At 37.0% G+C, this 27,244-nt stretch overlaps 1 protein-coding gene across 4 annotated transcripts in view; it reads left to right on the top strand.

Moving 5' to 3' along the window:
• Cep162 (centrosomal protein 162kDa) overlaps positions 1-27,244 on the top strand; it is a 65,444-nt gene that overhangs the window by 16,935 nt on the left and 21,265 nt on the right. For 3 of the 4 annotated variants that reach the window (XM_013510872.1, XM_013510871.1, XM_013510870.1), the window contains exons 7-20: positions 986-1,107; positions 2,390-2,420; positions 2,888-3,004; positions 7,096-7,290; positions 7,839-7,920; positions 12,616-12,898; positions 13,804-14,062; positions 18,401-18,534; positions 18,850-19,074; positions 19,571-19,711; positions 21,373-21,485; positions 22,479-22,584; positions 25,824-25,950; positions 27,048-27,211. In XM_013510872.1, the coding sequence (XP_013366326.1) occupies positions 986-1,107; positions 2,390-2,420; positions 2,888-3,004; positions 7,096-7,290; positions 7,839-7,920; positions 12,616-12,898; positions 13,804-14,062; positions 18,401-18,534; positions 18,850-19,074; positions 19,571-19,711; positions 21,373-21,485; positions 22,479-22,584; positions 25,824-25,950; positions 27,048-27,211 (2,099 nt within the window). The remainder of the gene's footprint in view (positions 1-985; positions 1,108-2,389; positions 2,421-2,887; positions 3,005-7,095; positions 7,291-7,838; positions 7,921-12,615; positions 12,899-13,803; positions 14,063-18,400; positions 18,535-18,849; positions 19,075-19,570; positions 19,712-21,372; positions 21,486-22,478; positions 22,585-25,823; positions 25,951-27,047; positions 27,212-27,244) is intronic. The other variant, XM_005377697.2, reaches the window with a different exon arrangement.

Below are 27,244 nucleotides of genomic sequence, written 5' to 3'. Positions count from 1 at the left end.
AGGCATTTCCGAAACAGACATTTTAGTTTTCACACAGTCTGTTTCCTGTCAGGCCGTCCTGGTATCACTGTGCTGTAATTTGTAAAAATACGAATAAGTATTTGTTTCAGTGCCACTCTGAAGAGGTTGTTCTTCAGCCCACACATCTCTACCAGTCCTTTGATGTAAGCGCTATAAACAGCTTAAAAACTGATGAAGAGATAAGTGTCTCACCTTCCCCGTATGTAGACTGGGGGAGTCACTTCATATGGAAATAACTTTTCTTTCTGCTGTAAAGCCAGTGAGATGTACTTTAGAGGTCTCAGCCAAAAATGCCACGATTTGGGAGATAGCAAAGGTCACTTGGCGCTAGTACTTACCTAACTGACGGATCACAGATAGATCTGTCAAAAGTACCACTAAGGCCTACAGCAGAGGTACCTGAAGAGAACAAAAAGTCACCTTAAAATAAGAAAATCCAGCCCTTTTAAGAATATCAGAATTTCTCAAAAGTGCAGCTTTTTCTAAGTAAGCAACTGGAAATTAATGTCTTTGAAAAAGCTAATTTTGGGCCAAGGATATAGCTCAGTGGCATAAGCACCTGCTGGGCAAGCTCAAGGTCCTGAATTCGATCCCCGGTACCAAAAAGCAAAAAAAAAAAGTTTCTGAAAAAGCTAATTTTAAAGTTTTACTTGAAAGATAATATAAGATCTGTTGGAGAGCTCTGGAAACCTTTATTTGGGTAATAATATAAAAGGCTAAACATATGAAACTTAGAACTATCTGAAAGTATAAAAAATGAAATAGTCTCAAGATAGTCTTATAAATTGAACATTCGTTAAATTTTTGCAAAAAATATGGTATCTGAAAATCAAAACATTTCCTTATGTTAATATCTCAGTAAATTATTCTTATGCTGACTTGTGCCTTTGGAAATTAGTGTTTTCCTGGAATTTGACTTTTTTGACAGTGTGATTCTTTTACTTTTTAAAATCATTTTCTTCAGAAAATTACAGCGATGACTTTGAAGATGCCGAGGATGTTGATGCCCCTTTGATTATTAAAGACGGAGGAGAACCTCATTCCAAAGAAAATCCTGGATCAGAAGAAGTGAACAGCCCCGGACAGGTGCACAGCAATTTCACATTGGGCAGTTCTGCAGCTTCTGTCACCAGCTTCAGCGTTTCCATAAGCAGAGCTTTAAATACAGAATTCATCATATCCAGCTCGTTGTAAACTTTAAGTTTCTTGGTGCTCCATTAAACATTTTAACCAGGATGTTAGTTGAGCATGTTTAAAGGAAAAATCGTAACAGTGATTTTATTAGAGATAACTTCTGTAATTTCCTAAAGTTCAGTTTTAGAAATGGGAAACAGTTAAAATTTTAAAACTAATTTTTAAATTGGTATATATAATTTCACTTTGTTTGATAGGACTTGTCCTTGTAAGGGATAATAAATACCCTTTTCTTAGTATTTATCTAGTGATTACTTGGGATCTGAAACTTACTTGGCTAAGACAATGACGTTATTCCATTTACGTCTAATTTCTCTCATTTCTCAATTCTGACTTCTTAAGGACTGTTATTCCGTTTGCTAGTGAGATAGATTAAGAAAGTATATACCCTGCACAAAATGTGCCACTCTAAATGTGGAAGCCTCAGAGCTGTCTGCTAAGACCCTACACTTTCTAGCCAAGTGAGGAATAAAGGTGATACTATTCTAAGGCAACCTACAATGCTTTTTGTTTGTTTTTGAGACAGGGTCTCACTATGCAGTTCAAACTGGCCTTGAGCTCACTTTGTAGCCCTGGCTGGTCTCGAACTTGCAACAATCCTCCTGCCTCAGCCTCCCAAGTGCTGGGATTACAGATGTATGCCACCACTCCGGCCTTTTTTTTGAGACAGGGTCTCAGGCAACCTATAATGTTAAAGGACTTTTATCTGTTGGTGGCTTCTCTTTCTGAAAGTTACCTCTTTCAAAGTATAGATGAAACTGAGTGCAGTGTACATATTTTTGGTCATTACTTTTGAACAACAAGGGAAATATTCTCATTGCAGAGTCTTGTGTGCAGTGGCCCTCTTATCTTGATGTTCAGAATAACTCGAGAATTTTTGAGCAAGATAGTAGATGGCAGCTAAATATTTTAAGCAAGTCTTTTCAGAGTGAAGTAATTTTGGTAATTGCAGAAGTTCAGAAGAAACTTCTAGAAGCTACTTAGGAGCTACAGTTTCTCTGGGTCTGAAGAGTTAGTGATAAATGAGAGCAGTGAAGGAAACCTGGGAAGCACAGCCCCTGATCTTTGGAGAAAAGCACTGCTTTTCAAATTTGTAACTATTTCAAATTATGTAACCAAGCATAATTTTGGTTTCAAACATGTAATGAATCTTTTTTTTTTTTTTTTTTTTCAGGTAGAAGAAAAAACCGGTATGCTGGCTAATGGTAAATATTACATATTTTCATGTTTTAGTTGGCAAAATATTCACCTGTTTAAGTTTCATCTAAATAATCCTGAGTAAATCACCATCCTTGTTTTTAAATCTCTGTAAGGAATTAAAGTTCAGAGCTGCTCAGTAGTGTGTCCCTTGTGCCTATCCTGGAATCATCCTGTTATACTTGACAGTATTTCCTTTTTGTTGTTCTCAAGTCTCTGCCACCCAAGTACAAAAATGTATGTTAGACCTACATATAATTACAGATATGTCATAGATACATTTGTTGGTATTAGCCTGCTCGTACGTAGGAAGGAAGTCAGGTTTGTTGGACGTATAAACTCATATGCATGTAACATACCATTTATATGAAACATTTGTTTTTATACATTGTATATGAATAAAATAACTTTATTAGATCAAAAGAACCACAAATTTTTCTACATTTCTAGTACTTTTTCTTTTATATTCCACTAGTCGTGCTGCTTGATTCGTTGGATTCTATTGAAGGTGCCAACCTTGATGAACAAGATAAAGCAACAACTACGCCAAAGGCCCTGCCAGACATGACTGATAATGAAATGACAGGAACAGGTAAAATTGTTTGAGAAATTGCTTATTCTCTAATCATGGGCTACTTTAAGACTAATTGACTCCATTTCCAGGGAGATATATCAAATGTATGTTGGACCTACATTGACCATGTGGTTACACTGACAATAAAAACTTAAACCTTGCATCTTTCTACCACATTTAACAAATTAGAATTTGAGCTGGACATGGTGGCACAGACCTGTATTATCAGCACTCTGCAAGGCTGACGTGGGAAGATCCAAGCTTAAGCTCAGCCTGGGCAACTTAGCAACTTAGTGAGACTGTGTCTCAAAAGAAGCTTGATGAATTTTTAAATATTGAACATAACCCTGTAATCAGCAACCAGATCAAAAACCAAAAGAATACCAAACTACAATGTCCTTTCTTTTTTTTTTTATTTTAAAAATAAAAGGAGGAAAACATTAACAGACAGACAACCTTCTACAAAATAGCAAAAGAACAGTACAGACAATACACAGTTACAGAGTGGTAGGAAACTAACAATGCTTGTTGTATTACATATTGATATCTTCAAAGTGGTTTCTCCTGAAAACAGAGACATGCAATATTGATCAATCAAGGACTCATTGACAGTTTCTTATAGCAAAGAAATAGAAGACAGTAGAACAACTATGTTAACTATCCTTTATATACATACATACAAAATTTCTCCTTACAGTGTCCTTTCAAATGTCTGATTTCTAATCACTATGGTGATCTGTCTGGATGTAGAGTATGCAGTAAGCATATGTAGATTTGTTTAAAAGACCAAGGTAGAACTACAGTTTTCCTAATCAGTAATGTATTAGAATGTACATTAATATATGTGTATAGGATGACCAGAAAAACCTTTAAGATGTACGTGAAAACAAAGTTGTCCAAAAAATTATAATTACTAATGTCTTCAAAATATTAAAATTACAGAAGTGCCCATTTGTGTAGATAAGGTTATATTATAGTTTTTAAGTTTTAATGTGTGATTTAAAATGCAGTTTTACTCAAACATCTGTGGAACCCATGACATTTTTCTGAAAAACTATGATTTTGTAAAACACAGTAAGAAAACTGCTGCTGTAAGTTATAAGAAAAATTCAGAAATCAAAACTGTTATTGAAAGTAATTCTGAGATGATCCAAGCTATATATAAAACTAGTTTTCAGATTTTGTTTCTTAAATACTCTTGACTCTGAAATAATTTGATTAGTGAATTATTAGACAGTAGTAAAGCACAACTTTACTGTCATGTAAATTTGGAATCATACTCCAGGCCTTGCCACTTACCAGCTGTGTGACATTGGACATCTAATGCCTCTAAGCCCATTTCTTTAAAATGAAGCTGTGTAGCAGTCAGCTGGGATGATGCAGAGTTCCTAGTACACTGCTAAGATTCAGTAGGGAGGAAGTAGAAATTGGATGCTGTCATAATTTATAACCCTCTGTTAACAGTTCAAGCTATAATAAAGATCTCGAAGACATACAGTATAGACACTTACTGGTGGTGGAGTATAAAATTTACCCCACACTCTTTCAGAAGTACACCCGTAAGACTTCAAAAGAGTGTCTGAACTTTGTATAAGAACTGAAAAGTTTAGTGGGTATTTTTTTTGTTGTTTTGCTTTACCATATTTCTCCTAGTAGTAAGCAGGCTGCTTAGGTAAAACATTGTCATAATATCATTCATGGAATTATTTGCACTGTAATATGTTAAGGAAGTTATTAAGTGTCAGAATGAGGTTTACTTAACACCAGGTGAAAGCTGGCTTTCACTTACTTGCACTTGTCTTCCAGGCAAGTGCTATTTTGTGCTGTGGCTGAAGTAGTCACAGTGCCTATTGCGTCATGAAACTGGGCTCTTTCCTTTGCAAAGTAGGATTTGACACTTCTCAGCTTTCTAAAGTTGAAAAATACAAGGAGCTTTCAATTTAGTATAATAAATGAGACAATTACATAGTGTCCTCACTAATATAAAAGACAGGCAAGTAAGCCCTTTTTTCATAAAATGCATGAGAAGAGTTAATTTACATGATTGTAGAATTATAATAGCAGCTTGGGTTAATGACTAAAGTTATGAAAAAAGTACCATTCCTCACTATTTTCTTAGTAACCCTTGATACTTACCCTAACTCTAATTCCTAACTTTTAGGTCATTTAAAGAATGATGACCTGTCTGCCTGACACTTCACACCTATTAAATTAGATCTGAGTAGTCAATACTTCCATACCTCTTACACTAAAATCAGTTATTTATGTATATTCTGCAGGTGCGTAAGCATCATGACACTTTTACAGAAGAGAGAAAACAGCTTGTGCCTTTCTTTCTTCATAAAAATTCTTTTCTTTAGTTATGCTGGTCTGAGTCTGGCTGGTAGTTAGGGAATATAGTTGAGCTCACCTTAACAGACAGCACCTTTTTCTCTGAAGTCCTCTTGCAAAGTCCCTGTCCCTCAGCTGTTGGCAATTCTTTTTTAACAGTATGCTCCACTTTCTTGCTTTGAGTTTATATAATCATACTTGTTATTTACTAAATGTACACCAAATAACCCTGGATACCTGAAGCATTGGCTAGAAAAAAATAGATTGTAAGTCATTCTTATATTTGGTGCTCAGCACCTCTCATATTTTGAGTTAAATCTACTCTCAGAGTTGTACACTATACAATTTACAACGTATATAGAAGAAAATGAGGCAACACAGACTTATTTTTAAGCCATTTATGAGCCATATCATCAAGAGGAAATTGGTCACTCTTAATTTTCTTCTTTTTTCCATTCTTCTATGATTCGTCCTTTAATTTTGAAAATTCCACTGTTAGGAGTGATGGTTACACAATAATTGAGAAAACTAATAAATACGTGATATTATTATCGTTGTTTGTTTGTATGACTCTGCTGGTGGGAGAAGATGAAGTGGGAAGACTAAACGCCAGTATCATTATCTATTCTGGTGACTGAGTAAATAGTGATGCCATTAGCTGAAACACAAAATCTGGGTAGTAGAACAAGTTTTGGTTAGGAATATAATGAATTCAGTTGGGAATATATTCGGTGTGATTTACTTATAGGACAATCTAAGTGTCTGTTAGAGACTTTGGTATTCATAGAAGAGATAAGAACAAAAAGCATAGCTTGGGAATCATGAAAATACGAGTACAGTGGTACCTTGGTTTATGAACTGAAGTTGTTTCACTGTTTTGGGGAAGATGGCTGGGTTTGCACTTGTGTGGGGAAGATGGCAGTGGTCGGTCGTGTTTGTCACCTGATGCAGAGTTTTCAAATGGAAGCAAAATCTTGCTGAGTGCTTCAGTTCGCAAACCGAATTGTTTGCAAACAGAAGCATGCGTGAGCCAAGGAATTACTATAATAGTTAAAGTTTATGGGTCTGTATTAAATCAGCCAGGCTAAAAAAAAAAGATTAAAAAAGAAGGCTAAATGCAGACCTCTGGGATGAGGGCATTGGCCGTAAAAAATGGAGAAACAGCCATCAGAGAGGCAGGAATAATAAAATAATGGATGGAGAAGAAAAGTAGGAAAAAGGTACTGTCACACATCTCACGGGATTGACAAGAACTCAACATGGAGTGAGTCTTAAGAAATTGCTTCTGATCGCAGCAGCTTTAGTAGGCTGTTGGAGTACATACTCCATCGCAAAGTTAGAGGAATGGATTACTGCTGATAAAACGCACACTACAAGATGTGTAGGACAGCAAAGAGTGATGTGGAAGGCAAAGGGTAGTGGTGAGGGAAGGACAGAATCCTTCAAAGGACTGTGTCACCTAGGGTGGTCTAACAGTAGTTTTATGCAGTGCAGATCAGTTAAGGATAATAGGACGTTAACTATAAGATTGGACTTCACAGTTACTGCGTCAAGACCCATCCCTCCTTGTTTAAAAGAATTTTTCGCCTGCTATGATTTCAGACGGGTAGGCTCTAGCCATGCCTCCCCTAGGTTTCTAGTTGACTCTGTTTATAATGTTGCCATTGTGCTAGATAGAGCCTTGTTTGTCATTCCTAACCAATTAAGGCATGATGCTAGGATGTTATATTTCTCATGTTTTTACAATGTAATGATACTGGGAATTATATTTATTTCAGCAGGTATTTCCTATGGACAAAGCAACAGTGACATTGAAGCCCTACATGAGGCCTATTGTCTTGTAGCTCATTCTTTGGGAGAGGCAGATGAACAAAGAACTGAGAGTAACACAATGGAAATTATCAAGAGCTCAGGGAATGATCATCCTCAAGAAAATGAGGACTCTTCCAAACACATCTCCACTACTGAATCTGGTAAAGGCTAATCAATAGAATTTTTCAACTATTTGAGACCCTCTGTAAAAACAGTTTCCTGTATTACAACTTAAATACATTTGCTGTGGTGATTATTTCTCAGTCTTTGCACTTAAAAAGGATTTGCTTCAGATGGAACGTTAGAGCTGTACACAGGATGAAATTTCAGTTCTTCTAATATACTTTGACCAAATTAACAAATCACATAAGTTGACATTTTTTACTCTATGCATTTATACGTATTAAAGTACTTTAATAGAGGATAGTGTGTTGACATCAACTAGTGTACTCAGCAAATGTGTGTGTTTTATGGGTATAAATGCTTGCCGTTGATATTTGAGATAGGTATTTGATGTTGATATTTGATACATACCAAAGGATGCCTGTTGGGTACAAACAAGTATGTGGTGGGAAGCCAGGCTTACTGTACTTGCCATTCTCTTAACTATGTCAGTTTGAGAAAATGTAATTCTAAGGATATTATACACATAAATTAAACAATTCGTGTAACATTTGTGGCTTCTCTATTTAACTGTTTTTCCTCTTAGATCTGCCCACAGTGGAGGAATTGATGAAACCTATCAGGATAGATTCCACTGGAGTCAGTAGTTTGGATTTACAGCCTCTAAGGTACAAGTCTTTTTGGAAAGTATTGTGCAGGGTTCATTGGCTGATTGTAGTAGGTTTTGTTTGCTTATGTATCATTGGAAATTTTTATAGTCATTTGTTCTGTGCAGTTATTCCTAGTGAATGATTAATAACTAGTGTTAGCTTGTATGCATCTACCTTTGAGTCACTGAATTAATTCTTGTGCTATTAAAAAACTGCTACCAAAAAAGTTGCTACTATTAATTAGGCATATTGCTTTTCACGGAAAAAATATGATCTCTTCAGCTTTGAATAGTTGGTTCACAGTGAGGGGGAAAGTGTACTTATTTATATGAATCATACATTTGCTCTTTTATAAGCCAGTTAGTTTGACTAAGTCACAGACTGACCATTGTTGTCACAGAACGAGTTCTCTTAGAAAAACCCTCCCCCTCCAATACAGTTTAGTGGTGTGTGTAACTCTGCGTAGCATATCACAGTGACCCTGTCATAGACAGCTCTGCGTTTATGTAGCACTTAGAGTGTCATAGCCATGTCACATCTGTCTGTCGCATGGTAACACTGGAGACAGGTGTTTTATCCTCACTATTAAAATGATGAATCTGGATCCAACCAAATTTAGCAGTGGATCTTTTACAAGAACCAGATGGTGATGATAAAAGCTCACATTCATCACATTCACATTCACTTTGGACAGGTGCTGTGCATAATTCCTTACATACATTGTTTCATTTACTTTTTCACAACTCCGTAAATGCAGTCCATTATTTCCTTGTTTCATAGATAAGAAAACTGAAGTTTAAGGTTAAAAGAAAATAATTGTCCAAGATCATATGACCGTAACCAGAGACACAGGCGGTCCATGTGCTTAAACACTTACCTTGTCAGGTCTTTGCTGTCCTTGAAATATTTCTTTTAGCCACTCACCTAAGCATTTGCTCACTTGTGCTTTCAAGAGACACAATTTGAGCCCCTAATGTTATCATGAGAGGCCACTTGCAGTGATTTCTTGTCATTGTCTCCACATCTGTTAGGTGAGAGAAGGTGACGGTTAAGTTTACACTAAAACCTATCTACTTGACTCCTAAGATTAGTATTCTTCCCTTGACCTGTACATATTAAAGTATTTTAACAAAGGATAGTATATTGACATCAACTAAGTATATAGCGCTAATTAGCATTTTTAAAGAGATGATGTTTGCTAGTCTTTGTTTTGGGGGTGTATTGATGTTATTGAAGCAACTGTCTTACACATCTTGTGTTTTTGTTAGAAGTGAAATCACTTTAGTAACAAGAACTCTAGATAGGTTTTTATGTTTGTGTTTAAAAGCTGGAAACAGATACATAAGAAAGATAACAATAATTTTAGAAATGGCAGTAATACAACCTTGAGTACATATACATAAAAACCTGCCTTTGTAAAGCTGATGAGTAATCCTAGCTGCTGTAACAGATAACCCTCGAAGTTCGAGCAGCTAAATATCAAAAACAAATTTCTGGCTTACCGTACCAGGTGCGTCACTGGGGTTAGGATGCGGCTCTGCCCCACATAGTGGCCCAGCCACCGTGAGCATGAAGCGGGCAGCTTCTCTCCACAGCCCCTTCCGGCACGCTTCCCTGCCTTGGAACCGGCCGGCTCTGCACTGAAAACAGGAACCAAATAAGCCTCTCCTCCTCCCAGTTGTGGATGTGCAGGGTTTTGTCCCAGTGACAAGAGGATGACTTAGGCACTGTTTCTGTCACCAGCCTGTAGATTCAAGGTTGGCAAGGCATCATCCAACGAGCCAATAAGAAAAAGAAGGGCTTCCTTCTAACCCTCTTAACACAGAAGTGCCACGTCCCTTCATCTGCCATTCTTTCAGTAAGAAGCAGCACTTCTAGCTAGCCAGTCTTAGGGAACGGGGAAATGGGGCTCGCTTGCGTCCCTAAAAGAAAAGCAAATTAGTTTGGTGAAGATCTAGCTAGTGTGTGCCTGAATATTCCTGTGTAATAGCCAGATACCCACTTTATTCTTCTTTACATAAGACTCACTCACCCCTTCCCCAGAGCAGTCCACAGTCCCAGTCAGACTCCCCATTCACGGTCAGGCTTTCCAGTGGAAGTACAGTACAGTCCTGTCCATCAGCTTCGGGTGTGGCTCGTCTTTGCCTACCAGTGGGTAAATGGGAAAGACAAGTTATGTACTTCCTTGCCCCACCCACATAATTGGAACTTACTCCCACTCAGAAAGGAATAGTATGAGGAGAATACAGCAGTTACTGCTGCACCTGAAAACACTGGAAAGACCTTGTGAAGACCTGTACATTGGAGATGGGGATTTTCCTTGATTGGGTTATTGTTCTGCTCTTAAAGAGGAACTTTATAAGTGCATTGTTGTATGTGTCGCCCCTGGTTCCATTCCTTGGAGAGTTTGTCTTGTATGTTATCACCATTGCAACAGTCAAAGTAGATTTTGTAAGGAGTGTGCCCGTCTTTGGGGATATACTCCTGTCCACTTCCTATACGTGTTGGTAGTTTTAAGGCTTTCATTTGACCACTTTGGCGGTGGTTTTGCTTGTAAATATGATTGTGGGCCTTCAGAAAGTTCAGTAGCATTCCAACCTTATATCAGTAACCAAACTTAAAGTTATTTGCTAAGTAAAGGATTTCAATCTGCATTGTCTCTTTGGTTCTTGAATCCTCTAATATTTCTCTTCATGTGCTTAAAATTGTGCATTTGCGGGGACAGTAACCGCAAGTGTGAAAAAGATCCCTTTAGCATGGCCTTTGTGAAGGGACTGAGTTAGTCTCCAACGGAGCGGTGTCATGAGATCTTGGTTCTCGTTTTTCCATTGTGGGTCTTCCTGTGTGGTTCTCATGTAGACACACAGAGTGAGACCTGAGTTTCTAGACTCTTTTTGTGCCCTTCCAGTTATACTTACAGACCAGCCATTCAGTCATGAGCTCATCTTTTTTTCTTTTTTTTTTGGTAATACCTTGCTGAAAGCAGTCAGGAACCCCAGCACTGAAAAATTACCTGTTCTTTTCAGCAATTTGTCTTGGTCCTTCATATTCAGTGGGTATGTGGTCTGCTATAAGCTGTGGTGGTGGTTTAGTAAATGTTTTCACACTAAAACATCAGCTGCCATCTCTCTAGCCTCTGCTGTCAGTTTCCTGACACCCAAAACCTGACCACTGTGCTACTTACATAAATTTTGGGTTCTTAGCATCCTAACACTCACATTTAATAACTTTTTTTTTTGTACTGGGAGTCAAACTCAGGACTTCGCTCTTGCCAGGCAGGCACCATTCTGCTGAGCTATATCCCCAGACTCCTTAACCCTCACATTTTAAAGGCAGATTGGGCCCATCCACATGAAAGGTGGCTAAGAAAGATAGTTTAGCTGATAGCCAGCAAAAATAGGAAACTTTGTTTTTGCATTTATTGGGGATTGAACCCAGGGCCTTCACCTGAGCTACATCCCCACCCCCTTTTTACTTTTTATTGTGAGATACAGTCACTAGTGAGTTGCATTGGCTGGGCTCAAACTTGAGACCCTCCTGCCTCAGCCTCTGGAAGTACTGGGATTACAGGAATATACCACCATGCAGTATCTAGCCAGGTTTTGAAATAACTGTTATCTATTTCGATTATTTCAACTACTTTACAAGTTCATAATGGTTGTTGAGAAGCCAGTCTATATAATATGAAAATGGAGCCTCCTAAGTAACTGTTCTTTAATCTTACTTTATAAAGTGTAAAATCAGATGACCTAGTTGACCATGATGAAGTAATTTGAGAGTAACAGTTTTGACATTTTCGGAGACCCTGTAGTTTGTATTTAATCATATTCAGGGCGTACCATTGAAATCTGTTTTCCAGATTCTCAGTATCTAATTTGTCTGAATTGTTTCGTTTCATGCAAGTAGTTTAAACCATAAATGATTTTATTTTAAAACCCTAGCGATTTATTTTTACTTCTGATTTTTTTCTATACTGTGACTATAATATCTATACTCTATGATTCTGTGGCATAAATTATAATTACTTCTTTAATTTCTCACAGAATTGTGTAAGTTTTTCCTGCTTCCAACTCAGATTGACTTAATAAATTGTAGCTAAAATATGATACAAAAAGTTCATTTAGAAATTTGTCTTACTTTCTTATACAAAAGCAGTCTCAGCCTTATTTGGTTTGTCCTTGGCTTTAAAGTCAGGTCTCAGTATCACTTGTATGTTATACTGCGTAATCCTTTATTATCCTGCATTAAAAATATCTGAAATTAGTAGAGTGTGGTGGCACATGCCTGTAATCCCAGCTTTTGGGAGGCTGAGGCAGCAGGATCACCATGAGTTCGAGGCCAGTGTGTGCTACGTATGAGGCCAGCCCAAACTGCAAAGCAAGACCCTATCTCATAGTCAACAACAGCAAGAAAAGAAGTTTTATCTGAAATTAAAAACAATTATGGGGGCTGGGGCTTTAGCTCAGTGGCACAGCGCCTGGCTGAGAAGTGCAAGGTCGTGAGTTGGATTCGCGGTACCGGGAAAAAAAGAAAAGAAAAGAAAAACAATTATGTATACTATGTCAGTATCCTGTATTAACCAGAACTGTAAATGTACTTAACATTAGTAATTTAATTTGAATAGTTATGACACAAATATATGTGTGTACATATTTAACTGATACTTGGGAACTCACACTAAACAGTTTATTCTGTGTCTTGTTTGTTTGATAGCTCTCAGAAAGTGACTACGAGTAAAGACGCCGTAAATATTCACTCTGTACCCTTTAAGATAAATGCAAATACTACGTCTCAAGACCCAAGAAATGTAAACCACCTTTTTGACAAAAGTGACGAGAACGTGATTTTACAAAAGGCAACAGAAAAGAATATGGAAAATAGCTGTTCAACAATAACTGTTGCAGAAGAACATATTGATAAAATGTACCTTGATATTTTGAGGAAAAAAATATCTGTTAATTCTTCACCATTATCTCAGGATGACAGAATTAATAAAGTAAGTGCTTATAATCGAAATTGATTTGTTATATTGAAAAACAAAGTTATGTAGAATACCGAAGTACTGTGAGAAAAGTGTGTACTTCTTGAGCTAGCAGGGTTCATTTACATAACTCAGCTCCACAGCAGATTCTGGGTATTTGCAGGTGTCCTTATTACCGCACCTTCTAATCCCCAAATTCAGAAACAACACTGTAGTACTAGCTTTCTTTTAGCAGCGATTGTTTACATTTTTATTTCTTTACCTTTGTTTTAGTGAACAGAATCCAGAATTTATACAGTTTAAGCAAATAAAAGTTACTCATGCCTGTATTACTCACTGTTCAATCTTTCCAATAGTTTGCACTGTGTGTACGTTGGCGTTTTATAGGAACTGTGGAAACTTATGTCACTATTCCTTGCCCTCTGAGAACTATTTTTGTTCTGTTTTCTGCTTTATAATACCCATGGTCCCAATGTTGTTTGCATTCATAATTTTGAATTATGTTTATTATAAATCAGTTCTGGTTCTTTGTGGAATAAGGCAAGGTATTAGTAAAAATTTTAAAGAATCTTAAGAAGTCTAGAGAAAAGGATTTCAAATGTCATTTCAAAGTATGTTTTTCCTGGATCTCTTTGTTCATTCTAGTAATCACACATTTTTAGTTTTCTGACAAGTTTGCTTTCTTAATCTTTGTTATTTTGTTGTAATGCTAATTTTGAAAGTATGCTTTAAAACACTAAAATTCAGATGAATTAGAGGTTTTATTATTTCCCTTTTACAAACCACAGAGTTTGATGATCACTATGTGTGATAAATCTTCATTAACAGTAATAGTTGAAATCATTTAAATGCTGAAGTGTTTGTGTTTATTGCATACAGACTTCTCTTTTTTTTCTTTTTCTTTTTGCGGTGTGATACAGACTTTTAAATCCCAACTGTGCTCTGGAGAAGAAGGGACTGCAATTGGTAAGCAGGCACCGTACAAAAAGGCCAGAAGTGCACCACCTTTGTTTAGAAGAAAACCCCAGAGTGGGTTATATGCCTCAGTTAGGAGCTCAGGCTATGGTCAACCCAGTTCACCACTTAAATTGTTTTCTACTCTTGAAAAGAAAACCTCAAAGGACGTGAAGAGTAAGAACTTGAGACCCATTCCCAGCTCAAATCAAGCTAAGAAAAAAGGTAATGGGATATTCTTTTCAACACAATTCTGTGCACGTAGTATATTACTTTTTTTTTTTTGTCTTATTTTTGTGGAAGAGAATTGATGATAAGAAACTACATTCCTTTTCTAGAAGATGCACTTTACAACAGGTAATGGTCTTGTCCCAGGGTAACAATGGAGGTGACAAAAAGTAGTTGGATAGGGATATATTTAGAAGGGGAAACCAAAAGTATAAAAGAATTGGTTTAGGATTTCTAGAGTTTTTGAAGCAAGCAACTGGAAGAGTGGAATTATTATACTCAGGTCAGGAATGAAATGAATGTAGGGCTAAAGGAAAGACTAGGAGTTTAATTTTTGAGATGATGTTGAGTTTTATATTTGACATGCAATTGGTGATGACAGGGAGGCAGTTAGATATGAGTGTGGAGTTAGAGCGGGATGTTTAGACTAGGTAACATTTGAGAGTGGATAAAACTAAGATGTTTTTAAGCCAGGAAACTCATTGAGAATACCAAAGAGTAAGGACAGCGAGGGGGAAAAGGTAAAGCAACGCTGTAAGCCCAGGCCTACTGAGTTAAGGAGTCGAGCAGAAGAGTAGGAACGTACAGAAGAGACAGTAGGTTTGGAAGAAACCTGGCAGCATAGAGAATCCTAAAACCAAATAAAGGAAAAGGGTTTGCATTGTGTTTTGCTGCACATGGATAAAACTGAAAACTGACCTTTGGTTTTAGCAACAGGAAGTTAGTAAGCGGAAGTGCTTTCCATGGAATAGGGAAATGATGCTTCGGGTAACAGAATGCCCTAAAGCGGGGATGCACACCTGCCTGCCGTGGCACATGTGCCATAGGCTCACCACCACTGCTCTTGAGGAGCTGTGCTGTAAAAAGGCACCAAAACCTGGAGCAGCCGCTGACTTGGGAGGTGGGGTTAAGAGAACCTTACGTTGTCCATCGCTTTGCTTTGTTTTTAGTGGGAGAAGTGATAGTACCTTTGTGGGTCATTAAAGCTTCAGTAGAAAGGAAAGTGATGAACAGTGTGTGGGGTCCCTGGCCCCTTCTCCGGCACTGCTCCCCTGCTCTGCTTCTCGTCCCCCATGAACTAAGCATTTTTGTTCTTCATGTCCTTCCACCATGATGCTCCTGCCTTGGAGCTAGCTCACCATGGACTGTATCTCCTGTAAGCTAAACTAAACCTGCTCTTTTCAATTATGAATGCCACATATTGTGTCTCAGTGATCAGAGATTTTTATGAGAAAAGCTAATACTCTTAATTTTTCCATATTTCAAAATGGTATGTATGACTGCAGAATTTTAAAAACCAGATTACTAAAATTATATTGAAGTATAATGATAGACCATGAGTGTTTATTATTATACTGAGCTACTTTATATTATCTATTAACTATGATTTTTAAATTTTTTTTAGTGAATAATTCCTTACCAGCAGTATTAGTTTTACTGAGAACCGTAATTCCTTTGAAATGGTTGTTACTTGTTGTAGGCTGGGTTCTCCAGAAAGCAGCCTCTGAGATACAGTAGTGTACAAAAGTTTAGAGACTGTATTTGGGATCAACCTTAGTTTGAAAGGGAAAGAAGCCCACTTATGGGAGCTTAACCAGTTACTGGGGTTTTTCATGTAACAGCCTCCAGAGATAGGCAGGTCAAAGCTGGTGCAGCCGTGCAAGGAACCAGCTCCCTCCTCCTGTATGATGCAGAATCTACAGTATGTGACTTCTGTCTTCATTCTCCAAACTGTCCATGAAGTAGGAGGAAAGGTAGATGGCAACCAGATCATCAACTGCTGAGGAAGTACTGTAATCAGTTTGCTGGAAGCACCAGGAAGGAAACTTGCTTCTGTCCTGCTGAGCAGAACTTGGATCTTGTGGCCACCCCCACTTACGTAGATATTGTAGACTCAAATGTGTTTGACTGAGCACATTGTTCCCCCAGACAAAAGCAGGTGTCTGTTAATAAGGAAGAGGCAGAGAACGGCAGCACCTTGCATGTGCTTGTTCTTTTCATTCTAGATGAATTTTCTTAGCTGACTTCTGTGTTTTTATTTTTAGACTAATATATCACTCTTTACAAGTTCTTTTATAAGTAATACTTTCAATTTGGGTTTACTTAGACTTATAAAGCAAAGAAACTTCGTCTAAAGATTTAAGTCCCAAAAGATCCCTTTATGAAAGTAGAGTATGGAAACCACCCGGAGGTTGCCACGGGCATACTTTTTGGATCCCACCTGCACTTTTCAGCTTTTTCATCATTAATCAGTTCTTTCTGTTCTGTGAAATATAAAGCAATATATTCCCTTCTCAGATGTTTTTCTAACTAGTTTTGCTCATTTTATTTCTATTTATTCAAGTATATTTATTATATTTTTTCCTGCAACCATAACTCCCCTCAACATTTGGATTTAGTTCTTGGTTCTGATTATTAAAGAGACAAAGTGCTTCTCAGCAGTTGCGTAATGGGCCAGGGATGTAACTCAGTAGCACAAGTGCCTGCCTGGCAAGTGCAAGGTCCTGAGTTCGATTCCTGGTAGCAACAGTTGCATAGCTATGGTTTCTCCATTCTGGAATCATTTTAGTTGGTTTTTTTTAACTGAATTTTCATAATGCATTATTTTTCATCAAGAATTCCTCCCAGTTTCCAATGTCTGCATTGCTTTCACATTTGAATTCATATTCAAGAAAATTTTCTCTCCTGTGTAAAAGGTGAGGAGAAGTATTGTCCATGAACCATTATTGTAAATAACTATTTAGACCAGGAAGAGAAAACTCAGGTATAAAGACCAGCAGATTACAACTATGAACATAAGCACTACTGTTCCTAGCTGTCAGGTCCTGAGGAGAATTACTTCCTAGCAGAACACATCCATTCCTTGGTCACAGTAAAGAACCTTCAGTGATTTGGAAGGATTCGATGACTATCTACAGTGAGTCAGCTTTTTTTAAAACGGTTTAAGAAATTTCACTAGAAAACCCATACAAAACAGCATAATTACGATCATGACTATGTAAGGGAAAACCTTTGCATGCCTGTGAAAAAGACTGAAATGAAAATTTTGGAAGATACAGTTGAGAAATTGTTTCTTTTGGCTGTTCTATAGTTTCCTTGTGTATTTAATAATCATGTATAACTTTTTAATTTTTTTTCTGTACTGGGAATTAAACTCAGGTTGCACTAAAGCTACATCTCCATCCCTTTTTCACTATTTTATTTTTTTGAGAAAGGATCTCACTAAGTTGCAGAGGCTGGATTTGAACTTGCTATCCTCCTGCTTCAACCTCCTGAGTAGCTGAGATTATGAGTGTTCCCTCAACATTCAATATGCATAATATTTTTAATGCATTTCATTTTTTAATAGAAAAGTAAATTCTACATTTTAAAAGTTACCATTGTGAAGAAAATTTCTTAAAAATATAAAATTTGATCTCTAAGACAATCCGAGCCTGTAATATTTGAATAGGGGCTTTAAAATCCCTTATATATATTTCCTCTAGATGTTATTATTAACTGAATCGGGGGTGGGGATTTAGCTCAGCGGCAAAAGCGCCTGCCTGGCATGCGCAAGGTCGTGAGTTCGGTTCCTGGTACCAGAGAAAAACAAAAAAAAACAAAAAAAAAAACAAACTGAATAATATGTTGATTTTAGAATTATTTCTGCTCAGGCCATGTATATATCTCTGCAGCACAGTGCTTGCCTGGCAAGTGCAGGGTTGTGAGTTTGATTCCCAGTACCAAAAAAAAAAAATTGGTGCTATTCTTCATGGATTTATAAATTACCTTAAAAGTGGGAAATTGGACCAAAATCTTCACTAATCACATTTTTTCTAATTTAATTCATTACTGTCATATGGTAGCAGGATTATTAACCTTTTAAAATCAAATTTAGGTTAGCTATTGTAAAATCCTTTGTGCATTTCATATATATCTTGTTACTACTTGTGAACTGAATCTGAACTGAAATAAGTCATCAACTGCTTTTTACTTTTTGACTCGTTTAGAAATTCTTATAGTTGTGAACATACAAGGAATAATTTGTTTGCAATTAGTGAATAAACCCTGAAGTTATCCCAGTTCAGTCTCCTCACCTTTATTTCGCTCATTTGTCACTTGACATGGATCTTGGGTCAATTAGCCATCTGTGTTACATCAAGTCGAATACTGATCATGTGTAGCAGTTTTCTGATTGCAGGTATAGTGAACCAGCTGTTCTGTCTGTTCCTCATCCTACGTAGGGTCCTCATTTTATCTTAGTGTTCCTGGTATTTTCATACTCATGTGTTTCAGACGGATTGCATATTCAGCTTTACATTGTTGGTGCTTTCCTCCATTGTTTCTCATATTTAGAAATATTATCCGGAACAAAACTCATCAAGCCTGCAGCTTTGAGTAAAGCAGCCCCCGAAAGTGAAAATAGCCTGGCTGCTCCTAAGAAGTCTGAAGAGCCTACAGCAGCTGGCTCTGGTGCTCAGTTTCAGGCTGTAGGTATTAAATTTCACTTCAGTATTTATACTTGTTATGTTCTAAAATTACATTAAAACTAAATCACAAATACACAATGCAGAACTATAAATGTGTGGAAAGATCACAGTAAATCCCATTAATATGTATAATTAGTGTGTATTAATAAAAAGGTGTAAATGATAAGATGTAATAGACATGGAATTTCTTTTCTTTCTGGTAGAACATTATTAAACATGTCATTTTTATTCTTTAGTCTTGCTTTTTTCCTAACCACCTATATTTGAATTTTATATGTAAAACTACTATAATAAGAGAATGTTTTTCTTTAAAAGGAATTTTCAGGACATGGTGAGAACAAAGAGAAAGAATTGTTTATGCTTAAAAGGGTTCAGGAAGCGGAAGAAAAATGGAGAGGTTCAGAAGCCCTGATTGAGCAAATTAAAGTCACGTTCTCAGAAAAAGAGAAAGAACTGGAAAATAAATTGGAGGAACTAAAGCAACAACAGGAAAAAGAACTGTTCAAGTTAAGTCAAGAAAATTATATTCTTCAAACCAAGGTACTAAACACTGTTCTGTTTTTCCCTTTATTAAAAAAAAAAACAAACCTCAGAACAACAACAGTAACAAAGCCCCTTTACTCTCTGTTAAATGCATCGCAGTCCTCATTCCCTGGAGACGACTTCGTCTGCTTGCTGTAGAAAGTATGGGCTTGGTTCTGGAGAATACCTTCTTACATAAGAGTAAATTGCAGCTCTGGGGTGAAACCGCAACTTAAATTGGCTCATTTTGATGATTTCTGTTAGCAGTTCTTTTTAAATTAGTTTCAGCAAGAACTGCTATGTGAAGGTCTAGACTCAGAATGTCCCTAACATTTGAGTTCTTTTACTCATGAAGCCATTAAAACAAAAGCACCGTACTTACCTGTAATTACGTCATATTCCAATATTATATTATGAAGTAGTTGGACTCTCACCGTATTCAGGTTTCTGTTACTCTTTGTCGCATCTCACTTCGTTTCCTCTCTGAATGAACAATTTCTGCATTTTCTTAAAGTTAAGTAGCTTTGAAGAGACAAATAGAAAACAGAGATGGTTACATTTTGGAGAAACTGCTGATCCTGTCACTGGAGAAAAATTGAAGCAAATCCAAAAGGAAATACAGGAACAAGAGACACTTCTTCAAGGCTATCAACAGGTGTGGCAACTCCGTTCATGGCAAATTTACTTTTGATACTCTAATTACAAAACTTAAGGTCTATTGAAATATTCTGTGCTAATTTAACAGGCAGCTCTGAGGCAGTAATAGTTTGACTGGTCTGCACATTTGTCACTGGCAGATTAAAAAGCCGGACTTTGAGTCTTAGCTACCACCTGCTGTGCAGCCACAAGGAAATCACTTCACCTCTCTAAGCAGGTTTCTTTGGACCAACTTCTTAGCAAGGACTACACAGTCTTAGTCTGACACACAATAACCAGTTAAGTGCTGCTTGTTACAAGTTTGATAGTTAGGTTCCTTAGTAACTGTTTTCTTTTTTTTTTTTTTTTTCCTGTTTTCTACAAGGCTCTGTAGTAGATGGTATTGGCTAGTTTTGCTGACATTCAGAAATGTGAATCTGAAATCAATCCTTAACGCCATGAGGGTGAACAGTGTTTTAATTTAATGTGAGATCTGTTTACAGAGCCACTCATTGTGTTTCTAGTGAGTGATGGAGTCTTAGTGATGCTTACCTGACGGCCAGGGTAGGTTTAATAATCTTCATATTATCTTCATTCCTTGCCTCCCACGCCCTTTTTTTTCATTTTCCTCTTCTTTCTCTTCTCTCATTGTTTTTCTGACAAATAGTCTGAGCACTGAGCCGTGCTTTATTACCCAAGGATGCTCGGATAAGACATTTGCCACACCAAAGATTGCATCATTTGCTGTAAATGAGATAGCCTGACCGTGCAGGGCATGCTGCCCTCAAATTAGTGAGACCTGGTCTCACTCTTTATCTGCCATTGATCGTAGCCTGTGAAGCAGGGGTTTTTAAGATTTCATAGGCCCATACATATTTCACCCAACCTCTCCCATGAAGATAACATAAAAGTTACGTGCCTCAGTATTGGGGGCGTTGTTAATTCTGTATGTACTGTATTTAAGTGCCATCTGCCAGGCGCCATTCCAGGCACGGTGAGATAATCCACTATTTTTATTAGCTCCTCAGAAGCCTTTGATTTTCATCAGATTCTTAATTTTAAAAGGGGTTAATAAGCAAAGCGTCTAAACACAAATCGGTCCTTTCTCTTCTTTTAGTCTCAGCTAGATTGAGTCACTCAGGTCCCGAGGAAAACTGGGTCTGTGCTCTGCCTTGTTTGATAACTACATGAACACTTGATCTTTAACGCCTGCTTACAGTCATACACAGCCATACCCACGCTGCATCTTGTTATCCCACCGCTGGAGGCCCAGCTTCCAGAACTTCCTCCAGTGGTGATTTTTTTTTCCACTTTTAGGCCAGAAACTGAAGAGGGTATAGAGTCCCACAGTGCACTCCCCCGTTGGCCCAAGGTGGAATGTGGTGATCCCTTCAGCCCCTCACCCTCTGAAACGCAGTACCTTAACCTGACATGAGGCCCTTTAGCTTTGGGGATATTCGCAACTCCTTTCTCACACGAACATGTTAAGCATTTCTGAAAAAAATTATTTTTAGATAATTAAGTTTTAAGATAAGATAAAAAATAAGAAAAAGATTTTACCTACTAAAGAACTTTTTAATAAATTTAAGAAATCTTTAAAATACTCAAAAGAAATGTCTATTATAGGCATGTCACATCAGTACCACTTTTAACTAAAACACAATTTCCTGTTTTAAAAAGGAAAATGAAAAATTATACAACCGAGTAAAAGATCTCCAAGAACAAAACAAGAAAAATGAAGAGCGAATGTTTAAGGAAAACCAGAGTTTATTCAGTGAATTATCTTCTTTAAAGTAAGCCCTTCTGAAATTCTTACAATCAAAAATACTTACAATATTGCTAAGCATTTTATCATTACTGATAGATTTATTTTTTACTTAGAAATATTTATTTTTTTACATTTGTACACTAATTTCCAGCTTAGTAACTTACTGAATAGTCAGTGGATTTTCTTTCCTTATTGGATGACCAGTATATGCTTTAGTATTTTCAGCACGTTTCCATTTGATGGTGGCTTTGGTTCAGGATATTGAATATGTATGGTTTCTCTTGACACCTTGTATCCTGAGAACCTCCAGGTTAGGGATTGCTATTGGGCTAGAGCATTTCTCCAGAGGAGACACCTGTGAGTTCTGTCAGCCAACACTCACTGCAGAGGACTCCCGCCTACTTTCTCATCTTCCAGACTAGCATAGCAGCTCTCTTGGGTGTTACTACCTGTCATCTAAAAAGAACTACTCCAGCATCCAAAACTAATTTTTATGCTGAAGTAAATGTTTTCTTTAATACAACAGGTCTAGATGATCTTAGATATCCTAAATTTTTTGTATATTGTCTCTGGAATAAAACCTGAATAGTAGAGTTCGGTTTTGTTAGTTTCCATGCATAAAATTGGCAATCTGTGTTTCTCAGAAGGGTGTAGATTGAGGATAAGGAGTATTTTACTACAAGAAAAATTGAGCTGGTACATTTTTCTGCACCATTGATTTCTTTTTTCCTCTTGAGAATGGGAGGAAGTATATATATATATATATATATATATATATATATATATATATAATAAATAAACCAGTAATTTTAGAATTTTAATTCTTTTAGAATACATCTAAGCATTTCCTTTAAAGTGTACTTCTCTTTTAGTACATTAGTATTTTAATCTTTAGGATAAATAAAAATTCTATCTTCAGTGCTTAATATAGTTTGATGTTTATTAGTGTTTGTTGAGATTGTTTTACATTGACAGGAATGTCTAGTAAAAGTATCCTTTTATTTTCAAAATAAATCAGAGAGCAAATGCACAGAAGTCGCTTCTTATCCCAAGTAGTTGAAGATTCAGACCCTAACAGAAACCAGAGTTTTACAGATCTGTTAGCAGAACTACGGGTGGCACAGGTAAGTTGCATAAGGATCGTCATTATTACAAATAATCAAGATTATTATAAAAATCTCTGTAAGTGTAAAAATCTGTTTTTGTAATAATGTATGAATAAATTAAATTTTTAAATTTTAAATTTCATACCATGTAAAAATTAAGAAGTAGCTAAGGTTAGCATTTAGTATACATTTGGCTTTTTTTTTTTTTGAGACAGGGTCTCACTATGCAGTTCAGACTGGCCTTGAGCTCACTTTAGTAGCCCAGGCTGTTCTCGAACTCATAACGATCCTCCTGCCTCAGCCTCCTGAGTGCTGGGATTACAGGCATGTGCCACAACACCCAGCTACATTTGGCCTTAATACAGTGGAAATGATGTCCTACTGGCTTTAGATGGCGTCCTCCCTCAGATTCAACAGGCATTGATTACATGGACCCCTGTCAGCATAACTTTTCTGGGACATGTATATATATTTTATTTTAAACAAATTCTACATTGGAAAGCATACAGTATGCAGCTAAAACAGGAAAATAATTTTGAGGTAATTGTTCACCTTAAAAAGTACTAGATGTGACCTCTTGGTCAGTGAATAATGAAGAGGAGAAAGGGAAAGTAAGGGCTCTTTGCTAGTATCTCTGTCTGGAAGATAGTTTTAGATTATAGCCATAGCTCTTTCTGTATGTGCTCAAAATACTTGAGTTTGCTGTGCACAAAGTTCATATTCTGTTGTGCAGTATCTAAGCTTTATAGATGTCCTAAGGTGACAACGTATGGTAGATAAGAAGTAGAACTAGTGAGTCAGCTGGCTTGTAAATATCTCGGTGTTACAGTGAATAGAGAAGGTGCATCTGGGAACTGCTCCACCACCCCGGGCAGTGTGTGTGAAGACCTGTCATTAGGCTAGCTGAGGAGCAGAAGAAAGCAAACAGAGAAGTGTGCATTGTGTTCAGATTTACATGTTGCTAAGAGCCATTTTGATGTGTGTGTATCTTCTAGGTGAACTGTAGGAATATATTAGTAATTCATTGAGAACGTACCCTCTTGCTAATATTTTAATAGAGATTGGATAACTCTTAGAAACATGCTTAGTGTAATCTGTTGCTTTATGTCTCATTTTAAATTAAGCTTTAAGGAAATGAGTAGTTTAATTGTAATTCTACCAGTTTTATAGGTCTGTTGCCATTTTTATCTTCAGTGAAATTTCTAACCCCAAGGCAGTATAACAGTTTTTTGTAACAGGTTGAGTTGGTATAGTATATTCTCACTTATCAAAAATACTTTTGTAGCTTTGGGATTTTGACTTGTTGACTATTCATTATATGTGGAAAATCATAACACACTATATGATCTCAGCCACACAGAATAGCAAGTTGTGCGTGTACATGTAAGACACTGCCAGCTTCTGACTGCAGATGACTTTATTCTTTGCTTCTCAACCAATATTAATTGGTTGTTTACTTATCTTCCAGTGTGAACAGTATACTTTTATAGAGCAGAGATTGTATTTTATAAATACTTGTGTCTTATCTACCAAAGCTGAAATGCAATGTTTGTCCGTAACAAATTGAACGGTAAAGAACATAGCCTAGAATTTTCTAACACCAGTGGGAGAAGGTTTGGAATTCTGAGCAAATTAATTCTAAGTAGAAGTGTTTTATATGTTACATGATTTGCATATTCTTGTCCCCCCGTGCCATATGCTCATATCACCCACCAGACATTGTAACAGTCAAAACCACTCTGTCAGCCACGCGTGGTGGCGCACGCCTGTAATCCCAGCACTTGGGAGGCAGAGGTGGGAGGATCGCAAGTGAGTTCAAGGCCAGCCTGGCCTGCATAGCAAGACCCTGTTTCCAGAAACCTCTCTGCCACATGTCCAAACATCCCTTATGCGCAGTTACTTCTCCCCATACTTCCTCTTGAGACATACAGCACTAAACTAAAAAGCCTTTCCAGTCTTTGTGAATGATCACTTACATTTAAAATTCTAATTACTGTAAGCTTACTGTACACTTAGGAAATGTACCATCGTTTCATAGCTGATGTTTGACAGGTTTTCGTAGTGTATAAAGTGCAGCTTTGCATATGAATCCTTTAAATGAACTTTGTTCAGACGCATGTAGGTATGTGTTTGTAGAATTAGACATACAGGTAGGCAGATTGGTGGAAAGAATGGTTGGACAGCTCCTTCCTTATCAGTGGACCTCAAAAATGAGCTCGTTAAGTTTACCATATTTTATGAAAGCTTGAAAGAATAAAGTTTCAAGCATAGCATTAGCTTCACTGAAAAGCCGTTGTTAGTGACCTTTTAAAAGTTCTATTTTTATGACAACTAGAAAATTTGGAAACTTTCACTGAAAATACCAAAAAGTACTATATAAAATATAATAAACATCAGCTGATTAAATTTATTTCGGGTTTCCAGAGCACTGCAGTGCAAATTATGTTTGCTAGTAAACAAAGGGAGAAATCTAAGAAAGCCACTGGTATACAAAGTTCATTGTTCTTGGAAACCAGGGGCAGAATTTGGCTTCAGCTCATTCATGGAACTGCCATTGCTGGGCAAATGTTCTATTCAGAGTATCTTATCTGGATTGCTGAAGTGTTGAAAAAATGTTTAATACAAACTTTGTAACCGAAATATGTGACTATGTCTCTGGCTTGCAAAAGCAAGAGGCATATTTACAAAGTGAAAAATTTCTTGTTGGTTATTTAGAAAGTCCTTGCAGCAGTATTTAATTCAGACAAGGAGGCATCCTACTCCATTTATAATACTTGTCAATCATAGTGAAGCCTGAATTACGTGATACTGACAGTCATGGTAAGGCCTGCCTTAACTCAGAAGAAACACCAGATAGTTTCACAGAGGAGTGATATTAACTGGCTCTAGCAGTTCGTCTGGCTGCCTTGAAGAAAACAGACTGTAGGGGCTGAGGATGAAAGAGGCATTCTAGCTAGGAGGTTGCTACAGCAATCCAGGGAAGAAAATCAGTGAGTATCAATATGGTTAGTAAATAGAACAGAGAACAATAAGTTAGGATTCTGTAATAGCCCTGTTGAGATCTTCGGCACTAATTCTAATAGGTTATTGGGAGCTACTAATGGTTCAGGGATGGGGCAGATGGTAGTATTAAAATCAGGCCTAAAGTATAGGAAAACATTTCACAACAGTATTTTCGATAGATTGAGTGAATAGACTATGTAATAGTTTATTGTGTTCGAAAGTTACTTGCCTTTATATCTATTTGACTATTTAAGAAAGAAAAAAACAGCTTGTTGGAAGACATCAAAAGACTGAAGCAAGACAAACAATCTCTTGAGGTAGACTTGGAAAAAATGAAGAAAGAGCGGGACCAAGCCAAAGATCAGATCGCCTATGCCACCGGTAAAACACTGAGCTGAAACATTATCTTTTATACTCAGAACTGTTCTGATCTTGAATTTAAAGGATCTAAGTTTCATGCCTTTTATTGAATGTCTTGTGTAATTGTACTGTTACTCTAAAGTCTGTTAAATAGATTTGGTTGGTATGATTAAAATTCTGTTCCTTGAAGTGTATTATAATCTTAAAAGATGTGTGCTTGTATTGGTTTGACAGGAATTCTTGAAAATCACGTATTATTTTGAATTCATAGCACTCTCGTGTAGGTACTAGCCTGTGAACTTCTTTAGGGCAAGGTCTTTTTATCCCCCAGTCTGAAACATAGTCTCTTAAGTATATGCTAAATGAACAAGTAACACCACAGTGTGTTTTAATGAGAATCTAAGGATAAATCTGACATGGTCCCCGCCAGGAAAAACAAAAGGGACTAAGATAAGAATGCAGAAAACTTTTTAAAAATTACAAATAAACATGAGAGGAGATGAGTGCTAAAAGTTTCAAGAAGAGTAACATTCGAGCTGGGCTGTGACAGTAAGATTTGACGTCAAAGGACTAGGGGGAGGCTGCTCAAGGGTGTGCCAGGAGCACACTGGTCAGTGCGCTGCAGCTTGCAGCTGAGGATGAGAACACAGTGCTAGAAAGATCAGACGAGCGCTGCTGGCCAAAGCCCGGACCTTTCCTCTGCAGTATAATCAGTGTCACTAAGATAGGAACAAAAAGTGGTGTTCCTTCAAGTGTGGGAACAACAACCCAAAGAAAGCCACTTGATTTCCTCATCTATGAAATAGAATGTAAGTGTAGGCGTTCTTCATTTTACTATCTGAATTCATTTATTTCCCCGTGGGAACAACTTCAATTTCATAGTGAATGTCAGTAGGAAAACAACTATCAAAAATTTCTAGAAAGCCAACTTTTGGCTGGTTCAGTATTTTGATTATGAATATAATTTCTCATTCCAATAGACACCATACAGTGTATCAGTTGTTTTATAGCTTTTATTTCTTCATAAAGTAGGCATTATTATTCAAAATCTTGTAATTTTATTTATTTCTATATTTTGAAAAATTACAGTCAGGTTAGTGAGTTACTTTATTGTACAGGTGAAAAATTATATGAAATAAAAATTTTGGAAGAAACACATAAACAAGAAATCAGTCACCTGCAAAAAAGATTACAGTGGTATGCTGAAAATCAGGAACTTCTGGATAAAGATGCAGTTCGGCTTAAAGAAGCAAACGAAGAAATTGAGAAGCTGAAACGCGAGGTAATAGATCCTTTCAGAATGTATCTCTGTAGG

The sequence above is a fragment of the Chinchilla lanigera genome, unplaced genomic scaffold (assembly GCF_000276665.1).
Source record: "Chinchilla lanigera isolate Chin_1 unplaced genomic scaffold, ChiLan1.0 scaffold00010, whole genome shotgun sequence".
In the NCBI taxonomy this organism is placed as follows: Eukaryota; Metazoa; Chordata; class Mammalia; order Rodentia; family Chinchillidae; genus Chinchilla; species Chinchilla lanigera.
Note: the sequence above shows the minus strand (reverse complement) of the source record. Positions and strands in the feature narration are given on the sequence as shown.